General features: G+C 53.9%; 6 protein-coding genes across 6 annotated transcripts; 4 read left to right on the top strand and 2 right to left on the bottom strand.

Moving 5' to 3' along the window:
• Window positions 1-174: 174 nt before the first annotated feature.
• Window positions 175-5,535, top strand: SETTUDRAFT_44421 (uncharacterized protein; the record flags this gene model as incomplete). The annotated part of the gene is made up of 1 exon (XM_008032535.1): window positions 175-5,535. The coding sequence occupies exon 1, from the start codon at window positions 250-252 to the stop codon at window positions 5,533-5,535; it is 5,286 nt and encodes a 1,761-aa protein (XP_008030726.1). The 5' UTR covers window positions 175-249.
• A 1,794-nt stretch (window positions 5,536-7,329) lies between these two features.
• Window positions 7,330-7,923, top strand: SETTUDRAFT_35362 (uncharacterized protein; the record flags this gene model as incomplete). The annotated part of the gene is made up of 1 exon (XM_008032494.1): window positions 7,330-7,923. One exon carries the CDS (start codon window positions 7,330-7,332, stop codon window positions 7,921-7,923), a length of 594 nt encoding a protein of 197 aa, XP_008030685.1.
• A 132-nt stretch (window positions 7,924-8,055) lies between these two features.
• SETTUDRAFT_174226 (glycosyltransferase family 50 protein) lies at window positions 8,056-9,399 on the bottom strand (the record flags this gene model as incomplete). The annotated part of the gene is made up of 2 exons (XM_008032777.1): window positions 8,056-8,343; window positions 8,389-9,399. 2 exons carry the CDS (start codon window positions 9,397-9,399, stop codon window positions 8,056-8,058), a joined length of 1,299 nt encoding a protein of 432 aa, XP_008030968.1.
• A 279-nt stretch (window positions 9,400-9,678) lies between these two features.
• SETTUDRAFT_165971 (uncharacterized protein) lies at window positions 9,679-10,726 on the top strand. The gene is made up of 3 exons (XM_008032776.1): window positions 9,679-9,807; window positions 9,858-9,875; window positions 9,926-10,726. Exons 1-3 carry the CDS (start codon window positions 9,710-9,712, stop codon window positions 10,635-10,637), a joined length of 828 nt encoding a protein of 275 aa, XP_008030967.1. The 5' UTR covers window positions 9,679-9,709; the 3' UTR covers window positions 10,638-10,726.
• Window positions 10,727-11,140: 414 nt separating this feature from the next.
• On the top strand, window positions 11,141-12,549 carry SETTUDRAFT_99056 (uncharacterized protein; the record flags this gene model as incomplete). Its single annotated transcript, XM_008032775.1, has 2 exons — window positions 11,141-11,336; window positions 11,390-12,549. 2 exons carry the CDS (start codon window positions 11,141-11,143, stop codon window positions 12,547-12,549), a joined length of 1,356 nt encoding a protein of 451 aa, XP_008030966.1.
• Window positions 12,550-13,548: 999 nt separating this feature from the next.
• On the bottom strand, window positions 13,549-18,114 carry SETTUDRAFT_23914 (uncharacterized protein; the record flags this gene model as incomplete). The annotated part of the gene is made up of 3 exons (XM_008032425.1): window positions 13,549-16,881; window positions 16,926-17,586; window positions 17,636-18,114. The coding sequence occupies 3 exons, from the start codon at window positions 18,112-18,114 to the stop codon at window positions 13,549-13,551; spliced, it is 4,473 nt and encodes a 1,490-aa protein (XP_008030616.1).
• Between the last annotated feature and the right edge of the window lie 27 nt (window positions 18,115-18,141).

Below are 18,141 nucleotides of genomic sequence, written 5' to 3'. Positions count from 1 at the left end.
GGTGGATGGAGTGCAGCGTTGTTGGGCTCTGCAACTGAAGGGGAGGATGAGCAAGATATATCAAATGAGGAGAAGAATAAGAAGAAGAAAAAGAAAAAAAAGAATAAGCGATTCTCCTTGACGTCCCAGTTGCGTCGAGTTAGTCGCTCAAGAAGCAGAGCGAATAGTGTTGTTGTACCTCACGAGACAGGGCCGGCTCTTGGCGCAGCACCCCAGATTCCGCCGCCTGGTGAGCTCCATCGCTTGCTCATGTACGGCCATCGGCCGCACTCTTTTCATGCTCAGGATACTTGGACATATTACCCAGGCGCATCACCACCAGCTCTGAACGAATACCTCAACATTACAAATGCGCGCCAGCAATTCCCGCAAACACGCTTGGGCATACTTCCATGGCCGGCAAAGAGGGCTTCTCCAAGCCGGGGTAGAGACACGGAGCTACATGTCCCGCCAGTGCCGCCTATTCCCAATGAGGTTGCAGTCAAGCATTACCGGCGCAGATCAAGCCAGGATCATGCCAGTCAGCGAATGCTGCAAGGTGTTGGTCGTCATTCGAGCCCGTCAACCGCCCGTAATAGACATTCGATGCCGGCCATGATGGCCAAAGAGAGCATGGTATTTCCAGAAAGCGCAGTATTCGACAGCGGTACGCGGGCCGGTGCCGCAGAGAGAGCTCAAGACTACCAGGCGCTGCTGTTGGGTGTTCCCAAGGGAGCCTTTTTTGAGCTCGAGCTACCAACAAGCGCAGCGGAGTCTGAAAATAGGCACAAGCATGGATTTCGGGTTGGGACTGCTGCTGCTGCGGCTGATGGTGGTGGTGGTGGTGGTCTGACTAAGGCTAAAGAAAATATTGATGCTACTAATTATGATGACAATGACGATGACGATGACCAGCCCCCGAAATTGAACCTTGGGCCGTTGCCAGCTGGCACGACGCTGGGTGGAGGGCATGCAGTCGTCACAGATATATACATGGATGTGAGCGATGAGGATACCGATGACGGGGCTTGCCGGGGAAGACACATGGCCAAATTACGGGCGGAGCGCACAAGATCAATGACGGATACGAGTGTCGTTACTGTGCAGCCTCAAGCGCGCTGGTCGACAGAGGCCGAGATGGTGGTTGCAGACGATGCTTCGTATACCTCTCATCCGTGCTCTGATGACTGCGCGAACCATGAGGCCGCAGTGAGGCCGCAGCAGACGGCGGCAGACGGCGCCCTCAGCCCTGTGTGGTTTGCCAGCAACGACTTGCGCCACGGGTGGACTGCGAGGCCGGAAATTGACCACGATGCTGACTCGCGAGGCGCTGGCGAGATTGGCATTGGGGCTTGCGGGCAACAAGCGTGGCCGGCGACACGAACAGATGGAGACATTTCGCTTAGGCCCGAGCTGGCGGGGGCAGCAGTCCAAGTGCAAGTGGAAGCTGACACTGACGCCTCGCAGGCGCGCCGAGTTCCCGCGCGGCCTGCCGACACGACTACCACTACTGCTAGTCCATCGACTGCATCATGGCCTCTCGGTGACTCCACCACTCCACCACTGTACCTGTACGGTGCGCACCCGCTGAGCGAGATGAGCGAGGCCAGTAGCGTCGCCACGCCGGTCGCGCCTGTTCCGCGCATGCCCCGAAGTGAGCCCGAGGCGCCAGAGGCTGGACCGTGGCTGCATGGCGACGGCTCCCACAGCGACGACGGTTCCCATAGCGCAGACGAGCCAGGCGGACAGGCGCATCTTGACGAGAGCCTCCCACATCTCAAACCCCACGCCCTGCAGCCGCAGGCGCCGCATGCCACGACCATGGCCGTCCCCTCGCGGTCCACGTCGATTCTGTCGCAGATATCTGCCATGGTCCCCGAGGCAAACAAAGCCCCCTACGCACACGCTTCCAATGGCACATCAACCCCGTCCGCCGCCCGTCGAGCGAGGCCGGAATTTTCTAAAAAACTCCCAGCTCCGCCGGCTCAGATCCCTGAGGAGATTCTGGCCTCACATGACAGCGGCACTGCCCAGGGCGAAGACGGCGACGACGACGACGACGACGACGACGACGACTTTGATCTCTACGCGGATCACAATGGCATTGTCAAAGACGTGTGCGACGAAAACGGCCGGCCGTTGCGAGTGGCAGAAGCCACACATTCGACGCCCGACGCTGGCCTTGTGCGCGCATCCCACGACGGCGAGCCCCCTAGGTACAGCACCGAGCGCCCCATGAGCTTCATTGCAGGACCTGCAGACCAAGACGGAAAGCCCCAGGATCAAATCAATCAGTCTGCACTCCCGGCCAACGACAAGTTTCGCCCCCGCCAGCTGGAAACAATTTACTCTGAACTCCCGGGAAACTCTCCGGAACCACAGTGGGATCATGTCCAGCCGCCGCCTGCATCCATTTCACCTCCGCCCAGCTCACCTCCGCCCAAAAATGTCCTTCGCGCCGCCAGGTCAGGAGACGCTACCAAGCCGGCAAAACAGGCACCTGTTGAACAAACAAACTCTGAGAAATTAAACTCCCAAGTATCCCTACCGGAAGAGCTGGACGCGCATGAACAAGTGTCTCAAAACGTCCACGTCTTGAATCAGGATTTGCATCAACCCCAGCCCCAGCGAGCACAGCCCATCCTTCAAGGTATTTTTCGGGGGCAGAGTCCAAGTCCTGTGCCTCAAGCCCAAGGCCCGGAGCAGGTCCCAAGGAACCAATATGAGCTTCATCAGCAAATGCTGCAACAGGCGAGCAATGCCCGTCTTCAGAGTGTGGACAAGCAGCCGTCTGTCAGCCCTGAACCACCATCTGCTGATGAAGCGTTGAAGCCAAACGGAAAACCTTCGGCCAAAAACTCGGCTTCATCCATGTTCAAGATATTTGGCGGAAAGAGCGCGGGTCAATTGCAACACACAAAGACACCGAACGCCCCTGTTGACCCAACCCCAGCGGGAGAGACTGCAGAGACTGCCAACTCGGTTGCACTGCCGAATCACTCAACCACGGAACAAAAGCCATGTGCAGTTCAAATTTCGCCCCCTTTGGATCAGAAGAAACACGGAACCCCTGCAAAATTCCATCGTATCTCCCTCCAGCAGACTCGAACGGGTACAAGCATCAAGAGCATGCCATATGAGACGCTCTGCGCACAATCACAACCAGAGGTGAAAAAGAAGAGATTTGCTCATCTGGGCTCATTTTTTCAAAAAGGTAGTGGAGGGGGCGACAGCGTGACAGCGAAGCCCAAGCATTCAAAGGAGGACAAGAAAGCACAGAAAGCCCTCCAGAAAGCGTCTGCGGGTTCAGGTGAAAGCCCGATTTGGAATTGGGACTGTCGAAAGCCGCGATACTCGAACAAGGAATCTGATCAGCCAAGCACTTCCGGGAACCCTCTGCCAAACAATGTGCAAGTCCAGCAGTTACGGCAAACTCAAAAATCGGCGTTAGGCATCCGTCCAGACGAAGGCTCTGCATTCCTGAGCACAAAACAACTGGCAGCAGAACACCAGGCCCAAAAGGCTGGCAACAACTCGCATTCTGGTTCCGCTACACAGGGCCCATCTGCGCTTATTGGGCGCCTGCGTCAGAAAAATCAAGATCCCCCCCTTGCAGAGTACTACAAGCCTATTTCCGGACACGCCGAAGAAGAACAAGGGGCTTATGCTGCCACCACAGCTGTAATACAACAGCAGGAGCATCCAATACAGCGAATTCGTCTACGAGAGCCACAGTCCCGCCCACAATCGGAGCTGATTTTCAGCCAAAGCTGGTTATCGCAACGCGAGCAAATGGAGCAAGGTCAATTGGTACACGGACGCCCCGAACAGCCATCCAGTAACGGTCAGGGGATGCTGCAACAGATTCAACCCCATCAAAAACACCTCCCGCCACATCTGAGACTGGGTAAACTGCACCCACCATCGACGCCGTCTATTGGGTCAGGTCTAAGTTTCGAGTACAATCCCCACGATGTTATGGTCTCTCCTGCTGCGCCTTCGGGCCCATCTGAGCCTAGATATGAAGCAACCCCGATACCTGCTGCCTACGGCCATGTTTCTGGAGCTTTCGTGTCTCCTTTGGAGCAGCAGCAGCAGCAGCCAGCGTATCCATCTCCAGGTGGCCAGGCGCCATCTGCCTTGGCGAATCGTGTTGGGTGGCAGTATGGCGATGCGGGCATGTCACTATACACTCCACAGATATCTGCGCAATCTCTGATGCATCCTTACCACCGGACATACTCAGAGGCTAGTAGCATATCGATGGCGACGCCAATGCAGGAGTCCTCTGCCGCACACAATTCTTCGCCTCGCCCTACCACCCCACGTGCTCATAAGCCACGGATGGATAGCATCTCAGAGGTGCAGCAGCAGCAGTATATACAGCAGCAGCAGCAGCAGCAAGGCCGTCCCTGGCATCTCAACTTCCCAGCTGGGGCGACTGAGCAAGAGATTGTTCGAGCACGACAGGGCCAGTATATGCAGGAGCTTTTCCATGCTCAGCAGCAGCAACAAGCTGAAAGAGCAGCTGGATCGCCTTCGCCAGGCATGCCTCCGCCGCATGTAGCACCCATAGTCACAACCTCGCACAACCATTCACCAGGTGGTGGATTTCGAGAAATTCTGCCCAGACACCCTGGGCAGCCTTATGCAGCACCGCATCCTGCGCTGTCGCACCAAGAAGAGCGGTTTACAGGTCACCATGATCCCTCATATGACCAGTCAGCCCCTGCACACCCCGGAGCACCTCCACATCCCGCAGCATATCCTCTACCTATCGTGCACCATCCGACGGCAGATCCTACAGCTAGACCTTCTCTCGCCCCACTGCCACCACCAAAGGTACCTTATACCCCAACAGGCCCACTTCCCCAAGATGCGCAGATGGATCCAATCAACGGACAGCGTCATTCGCAGGGCCATTCCATAACAGATCACCAGTATGGGGCGCCACACGACAGGATTTCCCATTACGAAGACCAAGAACATGACGAGGCTCCGCCATCCTACGATGGCATCGGTGTGCCCAACGAAGGCATGGACAAAAACCGCCCCGAGGCAGTTCGACCGCCCAACATCAACACAAACATTGATTCACAGGGCCAAGACCAACGGCCCGGCCTCCGACCACGCCAGTCTTCAATCGGCATGCTGCAACACCCCCAGCCCGCCTCCATGGCCGCATCTCCCCAGCGCACCTTATCCGACATGGGCGCCGAATCGCTCCGTCTCCAGCTCCTCCAGCAAGAAAACCTGGTGCAAATGGAGCGCATCCAGCGCGAGCAAGAGCGGCGCGACGCCATGATGCGCGAACGACAGGAACGCGAAGCCGCGCGCGCACGAGCCCGCGAACTCGAACGCAGCGTTTCGGCCGGCGGCCAAGTCGGCAGCCTGCGCAGTGCTGGCGGCTCCTTTCGCGCACCCGACTGGGATCGAACCGGCAGCCAGAGACCGGTTTTCGAATTACCGGCTGTTGCCGATGAGGAAGAGCCAGTAATGAAGGCGACTAGTTATCCTGGCCAGGAGTGGATTCCATCTTTTTGGGATGGTGAATGATTTTGTTTCGTCTTTGTTGTTGTTTGCTTCACCCTCTCACCACCCTTTTTTTTCTTTCTTTCTTCTTCTCACTCTTTCTAATTCCCTCGCCATATTATTCTTTCTCCTATGTCTGTACTCTCTCTCTCTCTCTCTCTCTCTCCCTTTTCTTCTAGCCACCTTTTCTCATTTTTTTTTGAGTTTGCACTTTTTTTTTATTTGGAAAAGAGAAAAAGTTCTTTGCGTTATGTATCTCGCATGTTTTTCCTTCTTCCTCACTTTACTACCTCCTTTCCTTTCCTTTCCTTTTCTTTTCCATCTATCTATCTATCTATCTACACGCATGTAATCTGCTCTTGTGTTGTTGTTGTTGTTGTTGTTGTTGTTTTTTTTTTTTTTGGCTACACAAGCGACCAATGTTGGATACCCTCCTCGTATATCTTTTGTATCTTTCTTTCTTTTTTTTTCGATAAAAAAACACCCCCCCCACCCCCCTCCATCTCTCTCCCTCATATAAATTATTAATCTCGTTGCGTATACGTCTTAGAAAACGGTTGTCTCCACCATCTTCCTTTTATCCTTTGTTTTGTTTTGAAAGGGGGGGTGGGGGGAGGGGGATTTTTTTTGGTGCACAAGTCTGTTGGGATTTGGCCGGATACACGGTATGGCATGGCATGGCATGGCATGGCAGGACTCCCTCTCCTATATGAATTTTTATAATCCCTCTGTGTATGTTGTTGTTGTTGTTGTACAGAGTCAGCATCGTTTTGGTTTATTGGGCTTTGGATGCTTTTAATATCTCTCTTTTGTGTCTATGTGTCTGTCTGTCTGTCTGTCTGTCTGTGTGTGTGGAGATCAGATGCCTCGGAATAAGTACATACATAGTTCACCACCCCCCCCCCTCTTCCTTGATTTAATGCCATGCTGCACTGGAAATGGGCTAGAATATAGAGGAATTCTGCATCGAGTATTTGCTGTTGCTGTATCTTTCATGAGTGAGGTTGTGAGTGAGGTTGTGAGGTTGTGAGGTTGTGAGTGAGCACATGTAGCGTAGTCATCGAGACAACTATACTTTACTCTAGCAATTTATCAAGATTCGAGTCTGTTCCAGTAAGTAAGTAAGTACCGCGGTTTCCTGTAGACAGACGCTGCTCGTTCCAACCATGCATTCAACTTGCAGATACATAAGTACCAAAGAAAATCTCAGCCTATCAATCTACCAATCGTCGCATACCACATTGTAACAATACACCAATCATACACTTCCCTCCCCCCCCCTCCACCAATCACAGATAAGCTAAAATAGCATATATTGCATTCTTGGCTAATAACATCCATGGGGCACTTTACTTTCTCCAGCACCACTGGAACCACCAGCAGTAGTAGTAGTAGGAGCAGTAGGAGCAGTAGCACTAGCGGCCAAACCACGGTTTCACTCCCTCTCTGTGTGTGTCCATTTTACAATGTGCATTCTACAATGCTAATATGCGGATTCCTGGGGGTATAAATATAAGAAGGGAGGGAGAGGGGGAGGGGGGGGAGTTGTAAGGTTTTTTTTTTCCTGGGTGGCGTGGAATGAGAAGTATTAGTACTATTACTACTGCTCCTGCTACTACTACTGCTACTACTACTACTACTGCTGCTACAACATACCACTTAACACGATTAATTCCAAAGCAGCCTGAACAAGGGAAGCGAGAACAAGATACTACAACTACAATTACGGCTATTTGCAGTTCGTCGATACCGCAATAAGAGTAACAGAAGAAGAAGAAAAGTAACGCAGCTAGAAAGAAGAAGAAGAAAAGGGCTAGAATGTCCTACACCACTGCTGCACGCACCATCACCATCACCACCAGCATCAGCACTATGCGTATCCTGCGCTTAAGCGTCCCGCGCGGAATGGCGTGCGAGAAACGGGCGTGCTATGTGCTTTCTCGTCCGTCTCGGCTTCCATCTCGATTTCTCTCTCCATCGCGCTTTCAAATACAACACTACAATGCGAGACCGATGCATGCACACTATTTATCTACCGCGGAACTGGGGAAGCGGGATTTGCATGGCGAGGGAAATGGAAGTGGTGGGATAGCTGGAAATGGCGGGATAGCTGGACATGGAGAGGGAGAGGAAAAAAGCAGGTATTGGGACCGTGAGCTTCTCATGCTTACTTTTTCGCCCGTGGATCCGGGTAGCACGGTGCTGGTTGAATTGCCTCGTGGTGAGGGGGAGACGGGGGCGGTTGAGTCTGAGTGCAAGTCTGAGGCTGAGGCTGGTGCGGATGAGGATGAAGATGAGAATGAGAATGAGGATGTAAAAGGGAAGGAGAAAGTGACGGTGGAAGACTCAGATTGGGTGTTTCCACAGTGGAGGCGTGGAGCGCGCATGTGGTTTTCATATATGGTTTTTTAATGTGTCTTTTGGTGCAAGGGGTACGTGTCGAGGTGTCAGAACACACACACACAGAGAGAGAGAGTGTGTGTGTATATGGTGCAAGCTACACAATAGCATTTCAACACGTAAAAACATGTTCCAACTATATGACTACAACTTCTTCTTCTGTGATACAACCGCTTGAACCGGCTTCTGCTTAGTGTCGTTGATAATGACACTCAGAATACCCACGTTAATGATGAAGAACAAAATTGTGGCGATCCAGAGAGCCGGGACAAAAGTCGAGTTGCCGTTGAATTCGAGTTGAAAGCCTTGGAAAAGCCAGGCGGCTTGGCCTGCGATCCAGGATAGCAGGGCGAAAACACCAATCGAGGGGGATTGGAGCAGGGTGGATTGTGGGAGGTAGTAGGGGAGAAACATCATGTACCAGAGGAAGTACTGTAGAGTCAGTATGCTGGTGGTATTTGAGTGTTCTAGACTTACCTGGCTTGTGCAGACTTTGTTGAAAGTGACAAAGGCGAAGGTCTGGGCGAGCATCGTGTCTGGGAGGTCCTTTTTGGATAGTGCTAGCGGGATAAACACGGCGCTGAGTAGTAGCTGCGGCAGGAAGGCGAGTCGCTCCAGTCCGAAAGATGGCGGGGCCGAGTGTAGGCCACTGGGCTTTGGTGAAGAGCTGAGATACAGAATCGTGCTGTAGGGCGAGAAGTTGTGGCGGTGGTCGCTGCGGATCAAGTGATATAGGTAGCTATGCTCGAGGAATGGCCAGCCGTAAATGCTGTACATGAGGAGATTCAAGCTGGCAAATGTGAGGAGACTGTAAAAGGCCAGCATCAACCTGGATGGGTTGAGGAAGGCTTTGATCTGGCCAATGAGTGACTGAGACTGCGAATTGGCCTCTCCGGCAGTATTGAATTGAGTTTCGTCCAGGAACAAGACAATCGAAACGGCGTAGATGATCGGGTAAATCTTGAAATGGACTGCGAATCCTAGCAAGAAACCAGCAAGCGGTATCTGCTTGGCCAACACCGCCCACAACAGTGCTGTGACAAACACACCCAGAAGTCCTTCAGAGCTACCCCTGGTGCTGATGGTAGCCACCATTGGGTTCAGCAGCCAAATGCTCGCAAATTTCAGGGCCCGCTCATCAGTCATTTTCTTGTGCTCTTTCAAGATGCGAAACATCATCCATCCCGTAGCCACGTCTCCAATGGCGAAGAGGACCTTTCCGGAAGAAAACCAAAACTTTCCAGTCCATACCGTAGGGTAGATGAGCCATGCTAAAAGAGGCGTATAGCGATACGTATCTCGTGCATAAGGCGGCTGGCTACGGGATATGTAGCGGGCCGCATCAGTGAAGACGTAGTAATCGATATCTGTATACTTCATGGGAGAATTCGCATCCTGCCAGAGACCATACATGAGAAAGACGGCGCGGAAGATGATGGACGTGGTGAAAACCAAGACTGGACTGCGGAAAAAGGAGGAAAGGGACATGATGTCATTTGGTCAGGTCTCGCATCAAACCAAAAGAAAGACAGCAATGAGGTACGACGAAGGACTGGGGGTTGGTCCAGTCCAAGTGGATAGAAGAGGCCACACGTCGTGCAGCATGCAGGCGCAGCCGAGAGGAGCTAGTCCGCAAGGGCGCTAGCCTCCACGTGATGACGTGCGCTAGCGGACATTCGCAGCGTTTGCTTGACGTCTTCCACAGACATTCCCAAACAAACCAATGGGGCTGAAACGAGCAAGAGACGCAAACATGGCCGACGAAAAGCCAGAACAGCCCCCGTCAGCTTTCGTGGGCATGTTTGAGGGGTTCCGCGCAGAGTTGGATGAGCATCACGATCGCCGAGAAAGGATCATCAAGGCATCCCGCGACATCACCGCGTCAAGCAAGAAGATGTATTAAAGTTTGGTCAAGCGCGTTTGGCTAGGAACTGACATTCTGACAGCATCTTTACGCTCCAGAGGTGAGCTATTTACTCTGAAACCCCTGACATGTCATTCTGAACTTGACTAGGGTCCGGACTATCGGCCAGGCATTGCCGCCATGGGTCACCAAGAAGAACGCAGAGTACTGGGAGACGATTGAAGACCGGTACAAGAACATTGCTGCCGATCTCCAAGGACTCAATGCGTACCGGTACTCTCATAACATCACAGGCGGAAACCAGGAATTCATGGAGGCGCTCAGCTTCCAGCATTACCTGGAAACCCAGTCGCTCATCTCATACGAAGAAGCAAAGGCACGCATCAATGCCATGAGCGGCGGCGCTGGACCCATCAACTTCACGCCAGAAGACTACATCCTGGGTGTGTGTGACATGACGGGCGAGCTCATGCGCTTCTCCGTCACGAGCATGGCCACCAGCGGAAAACTGCCATCCGGCAAACAGGCAGAGTCAAACAAGCGGCTGAAGCACGACCACGAGGAGGATGGCGGCGACAAGATGGAGATTGACGAGCAAGCGCCAGCTGCAAGCGAGGCTCAGAAGCCACGGACTGTCTTGGACGACCTGCGGGCGGTGCGGCTGCAGCTGGAGATGTTTGACGTGCGTGGAGGGTCCAAGTTTGCGGCTGAGCTGGAGACGAAGAAGATGCCGGTGATGCGCGAGTGTGTAGACAAGGTGGAGAAGGGGCTGTACGGGCTCACGGTGCGGGGGAACGAGCGGCCGAAGGGGTGGATGCCGGACATGAGCAGCGGGCGGGGCGCCGAGGTGGAGAGCTTCTGAGGGCTGGCGAGTATTGAGCATGAATGCGAGTGGCAGCATGAAGCATCATGCCCCGTGTTGCGTGTGGTGGTGTGGTGTGGCTGTGTGGCGCCCCCCACTTGGCGTGAGCACGCCGTCATTCATTGCAGGGAGAATGCGGGCGCCAACCTCACCAGCCCAACCGTGCCAGTGACACCAACGGCCATGATGCGCAGCGTCATGATCCAGCCTGACTCACCCGCTGCCGCGCTGCCACAACCCATCCCCAGCGCGACCACGATGCGCTCGCCCTGAAGACTGCGCCCTCACGAATGGACTGCTGCGGCGCCCCAGACGCCCGCCCGTAGTATCTCCCAACTCTGCTGCTGCTGCTGCGCACGCCGCACCCGTGGTTCGCAAATCAACATCCGCCCTCGACCGCATCCCCCCCATACCAATCTCATCGCTGCGACAAGCACCCCATCGCCACCCAGCCCATTGCCGCCCCCATTGTCGCCCCCGCCGCCGTCCCCATCACCGCCACCATGCGTCGCAGCACGCTGCCCTCGCGGCCCTCCAAGCCCGAAATCGCCATGCGCGCGCCCGAGCCGCCCAGGCGCAAGGTCTTCAACTGCATCGTCGACGACACCGCCCTGATCGCCGGCGTCAAGAAGAGCACGCGCGATGGCATCCGCAAGTGGATCTCCCAGGACGCCATCCGCCTCTTTGTCCCGCTGCACAGTAGGCGATAACAGCATGCAGCTTCGTCGTCCCCGCGCTAACACTCACCCAAGCACTCACCCAGCTCCATCGTCTCAAGACGGGCAACGAGCGCGTCAACGCAGACGCACGCGAAGCCGTCAAGTGGCTCGACGAAGTCACGTCCAATGAAGCCGCCGCCCGCGTCCAGCTCGAGGGCGTCGACGAGCAATACCCTACCTGGGCCGAGGTCGAGCACTTCCTCCTGCCCGAGACGCTGCTCTCCATGCAAGACAGCGAGTCGGACGACGACGACTATCACGAGGACCTCGAGAGCTCCTTCAACGCCCTCGACATGTCCGACGAGACGTCCATGAGCTCGGCCCACAGCTTCGAGGATGTGTCCAGGAATCCAGAGTCGCCGCGCTCCTTTTCCAGCAGAGGCACAAAGCCCACCAACGGCGCTACGCACGCCGACAAGGCGGCCGCTCTGATCAACCAGTCTCCCCATCGCAACGCGCGCAAGACCACTGGCATCGCTCGTGCCGGGAAGACCAATAAGGGCGCCGTGCCCGTCTACCTCCAGCCCCTCTTCAACCACATTCTGTGGCGCATCAACCAGGAGGGAAATCCTGACGCAGCCCTTGAGTCCTTTATCCTCCTTACCAATGACCCCGCAAAGCAGGCAATCGCCCAGAAATTCGGCATCCGCGCTAAGCGCCTTGAGCAGCTCCGGGATGCTGTCGCCCGCGAAGACCGTGAATACAAAAACCACTTGACCATTCACAAGATCGAAGTGGAGGCGACTGCCGCTAAGAACAACACCCCAAGCACCCCCAAAGCAGCGGAGCGACCCAAGTCCAGCCCCGCAAAGCACGCTCAGCCCGAAGAAACATCCGACGACGAGGACGAGGTGCTCTTCAAGCGCGCTCCGCGAGGCCCATCGGCAACTACCAATGCTAACCAACGTGTCTTTGACCCCAACGACTTTGCCCGTACCAACCAACACCAGTCCCCTCGTGGTGGACGTGGCGGTCATGCGCAGCCACGCGGTCGCGGCGGGGCAGCTTTCCGAGGCCGTGGCAACTTTACTCCACGCGGCGCCTACGTCGCTCCAGGCCCGGCTTTCCGAGCCCCGCCAGCTCCTCGTCATGATCCAAACGCACCGCTCGACCCTGATTCCTTCTCCCGCCCGGCTCCCAAGGTGGGCCCTGTCCGCGGCGGCAACAGGCGAAAGCTATGGGAACCGTCATGATTGCGCAGAATGGAATGCTGAACATGACTGAGAAATGAGACTTTAGCACATACCGGGGCTTGAGCAGGACAGGCGCTGGACTACAGTGGCCCAGGAAGCCTCCCTTGACAGAACGTGTCATGATTGATTGATCGACGACCTCGATCACACAACCTTGGGTCACGGGTTCTCACGGAGCACGACTGTTTATTCAGACCTATTTCTGGTCATCCTCACAACTGTCGCTACGCCAAACGACTTAAATCTGGGCTCGGCCATTCTCCTCCACGGTCCTCGACACAACGGATACTAGCGCGCTTCCCTTTCCCAGGAAAGCAAGCTTACTATCTCTGTGTCGTTTCCTTTTAACTATTGATCTTCCAACCAAATTGCAAAAATGACAGTCCATTTTACGATATGGAGAGAGAGCCGGAGGAAGACTTTTGTGTGTATTTTCAGCCTTATGTGCATCTTTGATGGGGCTTAGACGCCTCTTGCAGAAAGCTACCCTGGGTATACTAGTGAGGGGTTGCTGTGGCAGCTCTGGAGAAAAAAAAATGCGGTTTGGATATTTCGTAGCTATCGTCGGTAGGAATACAAATATTTGCTTTTTGGATAATGTGTCTTGTGAGATCTTTACAAACCAGTAATAATGGATTAGGATAGGACTTTGTTTGCCCATTTCTTTTTAGGATAACGAGTTTGTGCATATGCTGACATGGACAACGTTGGATAGTAACTAATCACATAAACACGCTTTTGAAACTTCATCCTACAAACGACTAGAGTGGTTTTCTTTTCTCAAACAATTACGCAATAACAAGAAACTCAAGCCTAAGCGAAACAATTCAACGCTACTGAATACAATGTAGGTAAGAGTGATGGACAGTGACAGAGAGAGAGAGTGTGTGTGTCCGAATATCGCGCTTCCACTCCAGCAGACACGAGCACTTACCTTGGTGCACAGCAAACCTCCCAACTCGCCACATTCTGCCCTCCACATAACGCAAAACAACGCAACTACGCAGTCTCTCCTCTCAAGAGCCTCCCAAAAGCCCCACCGCGCCTCCTCTTCAACTCACTGAAACTGCCTTGCTCCACGACTCGCCCTTGGTCCAGCATCACGATGTGCTCCGCAATCGCCATCATTTCTCTCGCATGCGTGATGATAACGACAGTCATCTGTTTGCTTGGTACCTTGTCTTTTCCATGTGGAGAAGCGACCGACGTGGTGCTGTTCTCATTTGAAACGGGGACTCCCGCATGTTCGAGTTCCTCAGTCACACAGCCCGCAGCATCGTCCTGCTTGTCTCCAGCCGCGCTGTTTGGACCAGACGCTGTATGCGAAGAAGCAGAAAGAGGAGTAGGATCTAAAGCAGCACGGCCGCGTCGTACAAGCCGCAGAATCGTCTCGCGAATGATACCCGCAGACGCAACATCCAGCGCGCTGGTCGCCTCGTCTAAAACCAGGATATCGGGATTCCGCACGAGTGCCCGTGCAATACACAGCCGCTGCGCTTGTCCGCCTGACAGCCCCGTTCCGCCGTCGCCCACCAGCGTCGTGTACCCGTGCGGCAGGCTGTCGATGAAGTCGGCGAGGCCCGCGGCTTGCGCTGCGGCGCGCACGCTCGCGCTGCTGGTTTCCGGGTGCGAGGGCGAGAGCCCGTATGTGATGTTTTCGGCGATAGTGCCTGGGAAGAGGACGGGTGTTTGTGAGACGATGGCGATGTGTGAGCGGAGAGTACCCGTGTCCAGCGTCTTGATGTCGTGGCTGGATATGCTTATTCCGCCTACGGACTGGCCAGACGACGTGGTGTCATCCGCTGGGTAGAGTTTGAGTAGGAGAGAGGCAATTGTGGATTTTCCGGACCCAGAGGATCCGACTATGGCGGTGCAGGAGCCGCGTGGGATGCTGAAACTCATGTCGTGCAGGACCTGGACGTCTTTGCGGGTGGGATATGTGAAGTTTACCTTTTCAAGGCTGATATCTCCCGCAGACTCGATCTTGGTTGTGCCCGTCAGTTCGTGGGAGTCGATCGGGAGCCGGGCCAGGCGCAGCAGCCGTGTGCCAGCGTCGCGTGAAATGTTGACTTGAGTGATGTACTGGGCCATGGAGCAGACGTGGTTCACGCTCAACATGAGGATGAGAAAGCACTCTATGATTGTGCTTGCAGTGTGCTCGTCGTTCGCCATGAGCACGCTGCCATACCAGTACAGCAGAGTAGCAACGAAAATGACGCCAGCAAAGGCAAGTCCATAAATGGAACCGCAGTAGGCGGCGCGTTTGACACCGACTTTGACTGCCTCGGTCGTCGCAGCTTGGTGTTTCCTGCGGAAATGGTTCTCCAGCCCCAGACACCGGACCGTCCTGATATTGACAAACGTCTCGTGCAGGATCTCGCTGATCTTGTCGTCGGCATTGCTCGCGACCCGCTCCCAGTGGTTGCTAATCATGTCGTTGCATCTGGTGATTGCAAAGAGAACAGGGCCCATTGCGAGCGCTACAAGCGCCAGCTTCCATGATATCACCATGCTCCACAAGATGGAGATTGTCACCATGAGGAAAATCGCCAAAAAGATACACGCAAAGCGCCCCGGCAGATTGCGCGCTTCCTCCGCAAAATGGTCCAGCGTTTCCGCGAGCCGCGACGTGCTGTTTTCCTCTTTGTCGAAGAACTCGCGGGGCTGCACCAGGATGCGGCGCATAGCTTCGGTTTTGAGTGAGAGACTCCATGCTTGGGCGACTGCGTCCGAGAGGAAGAACATGAGATACATGGAGAGCCCGTCTGCAATGGCCACGCCGAGAATTACTAAGGAGTAGTTGCGTGCTTCGTCGTTCTGCTCAGACGACCGTTGGTATGTACTCTGTAGCCGCGCGAAAGCCCAGGCGAAAACGGGGGTGCATGCAGAGTGCACCATGGTGAAGAATAAAACACCTAGAATCATCATGTGCGAGGACCAGCCAATCGCCGGCCATACTGACATGAGGATGTCTTTTAGAGGCAGTGATTCGGTCGAGGTGCCAAGTTTGTCCGCTTCATTTTTGTGGCGCATGGCTTTGACTCTAGAAAGCACTTTGCGACCTATCTGTGATTTCTTGAGGGTCTTTGGTCGCTCGGGGAGCGAGTCGGGTACTGCAAGTGGCTGCGGATACAGGCTGATGGGCGATGTGGGTTGCAGTGACAGCATAGATTCTGTCCGCGAACCAAAGTCTTTTGATAGGGAAACTGGCCGCTTGTTTGATCCATACCACGACAGCTTTCGCGATGTGAGAGAATCAGGTCTCATTCCAAGTTCCTTTAACAAGAATGCGTCTGGGACTGGGGGTTGCCCGTTCTGAGGTACTTGGAGGGGATCTTGTCCCTCGACATATGAATATAGAGTTTCTGGTCGAAGTTCCCGATGTTCATAGTCAGACGCTCTCTGTGCTGGTGTCGGGTCTGTTGCTACATCGATCGCCTTGCTCTCGCGATTCCTGATTGAGACCGGCTCCGATACAGATTGTCCGAAAAGGATAGCAGATATCGGGCGAGGCATGGGAGACCTTTGGGCAGCCAGTGTCCCAGTATTCACTGGTAAGCTGTCGTCAACGTCGTCTTCTGAGTATTCGGGGGCATCCGCATCACTAGTGCCCTCCTCTGCCTCCTCGTAAGACTCAAGGAATGCCAGGAATGCGCCTCCTTCAGCCTCAAGCTCCTTTTTGTATCCCTCTTGAACTACTCGAGTGTCGTCCAACAAGTAAAGAAAGTCGTCAGCCCTGATCTGCGAGATATCATGAGTAATGATGATTGTGGTCTTCCCCTTGCGCCATTCTCTCAGCGCTTCGTATACTGCTGCTCTCGTGACATAGTCGAGTGCACTGGTAGACTCGTCCAAAACCAATACTGGTGAATCCCTGATTTTGGCTCGTGCCAACGCCAAGCGTTGCTTCTGACCACCGCTCATTGAACCGCCCTTGATGCCAAGTTCTGTACCAAGTCCGTCAGGAAGCCCTCCTACGACCTTTTCCAGCATTGCAAACTTGACGGCGTCATGAATGTCTTGCATATACAGCATCTCGTCTGGTTTGCCAAGCGCAATGTTGCCGTAAATGGTGTCGTTGAACATGACGCTGTGTTGTTCGACAAGTGTGACGTTCCGTCGTAGCCAGTGAACATCCACATCCTCGAGTGGAGTACCATCAAGGAATATCTGGCCAGAAGAGGGTTGGTAAAAGCGCACCAGAAGTTGGCTTAACGTGCTTTTGCCGGAACCGCTTTTGCCAATGATAAATGTCGTCTCTCCAGCGGGTATGGATAGCGATGCATCCCGAATGGCGACTTCTTCTGCTCGAGAAGGGTAAGAAAAGGTGACCTGTTACGTTAGCAAGGTTCAAAGAAATTGAAAAGATGCTTTACCTTTCTGAATTCAATGTTTCCGACACATCTTGCAGGCTTAGTTTGACCGCTTGACTCAAGCTGATCGTGACTTGAGATGCTCTTCATGAGCATATTAAGGCTTGCGCCTGCCGCCTTTCCCTTTTGCAACACGACCATTTGGGGCATCAGCTGTGTCATAGACGAAATGGCCATGAGAACAGCCCAAAACGTGGTCAAAATGTCCGCAGCGCGGTTCTCTCCAGAATCAATGAGGTGCTTGCCATACCAAAAGCCTTGGACAAACATGCTAAAAGTAAAAAACTGAACCAGGCCAATCTGCATGGAGCGAAAATTTGCAACCCATTTGTATAGGCTTGCTGCGAGGCCTGTGATTCTCTTGAAGTTATTGAGCTCATGGCGTTCGCCGTTGAAACACTTGACCGTCTCGATACTGGTTATCGCAGTCGTTAGATACTTCAGCGCAGATTGAAGTATTTCAGATTGTTCCTGTGCTCGAAGTGCTTGTCGGTTCGCAACTAGTGCCAAAGCAAGGTATAGCAGCGGAAGGCTGCTCAAGACGACCAGGGTTAGTTTCCAGGAAAAGTAGAAAGCAACTCCCAGAGCCGAGAGACACTGTATGATCCCCTGCGCTGTTTCACCAAGTGGTGAGGATACGGAAAGCTGCAGGTCGCGGATGTGGCTGTGTCGTGTCAGTGGAGGAGTTGTTTGCTTTGTAGCTAGCTACTTACGCTTGAACTGTTGGCAGAAACGCTGCAATTCCAGTCTCGCGCGTGTCAAACCATGCCATGTCCTTTTTGATGAGCGCATCGAAGATTTTGTTGTGAGCGCTCCGCGCCTGCATCTCACCAAAGGTGAGGCAACAGAAATAGTGAGTACTGTTTGCGATCCAGTTGAGAACTGTGGTTCCAGCAAGTATAACACAGTATTTTGTCATGTTGCTTATGAGCGTATTCTTGTCGATTGCTCCACCGCCGTACAATGTGAAAGTTCCGAAAATGAGCCCGTAGACAATTGCAAAGACAGGCATCGTGAGGGCAGCGACAGCAGTCGACACAAAGCCACCGAGGATTACGGGTACATGGCGTTTAGTCGTGAAGCTGAACAGCACCCGCCAGCCGACCTTTGATACATATTCCCGTTCCTCATCTGCCTGTGTAGTCGCCGTTTGGTGTTGATCCGTATTATCTTGAAGCTGGGCAGTCGTCATGTTGGGTAGTCGAATGTGACGACTGAG

This window comes from Exserohilum turcica (assembly GCF_000359705.1).
Source record: "Exserohilum turcica Et28A unplaced genomic scaffold SETTUscaffold_8, whole genome shotgun sequence".
NCBI classification, from domain to species: domain Eukaryota; kingdom Fungi; phylum Ascomycota; class Dothideomycetes; order Pleosporales; family Pleosporaceae; genus Exserohilum; species Exserohilum turcicum.
This window is presented reverse-complemented; position numbering and strand designations above follow the sequence as displayed.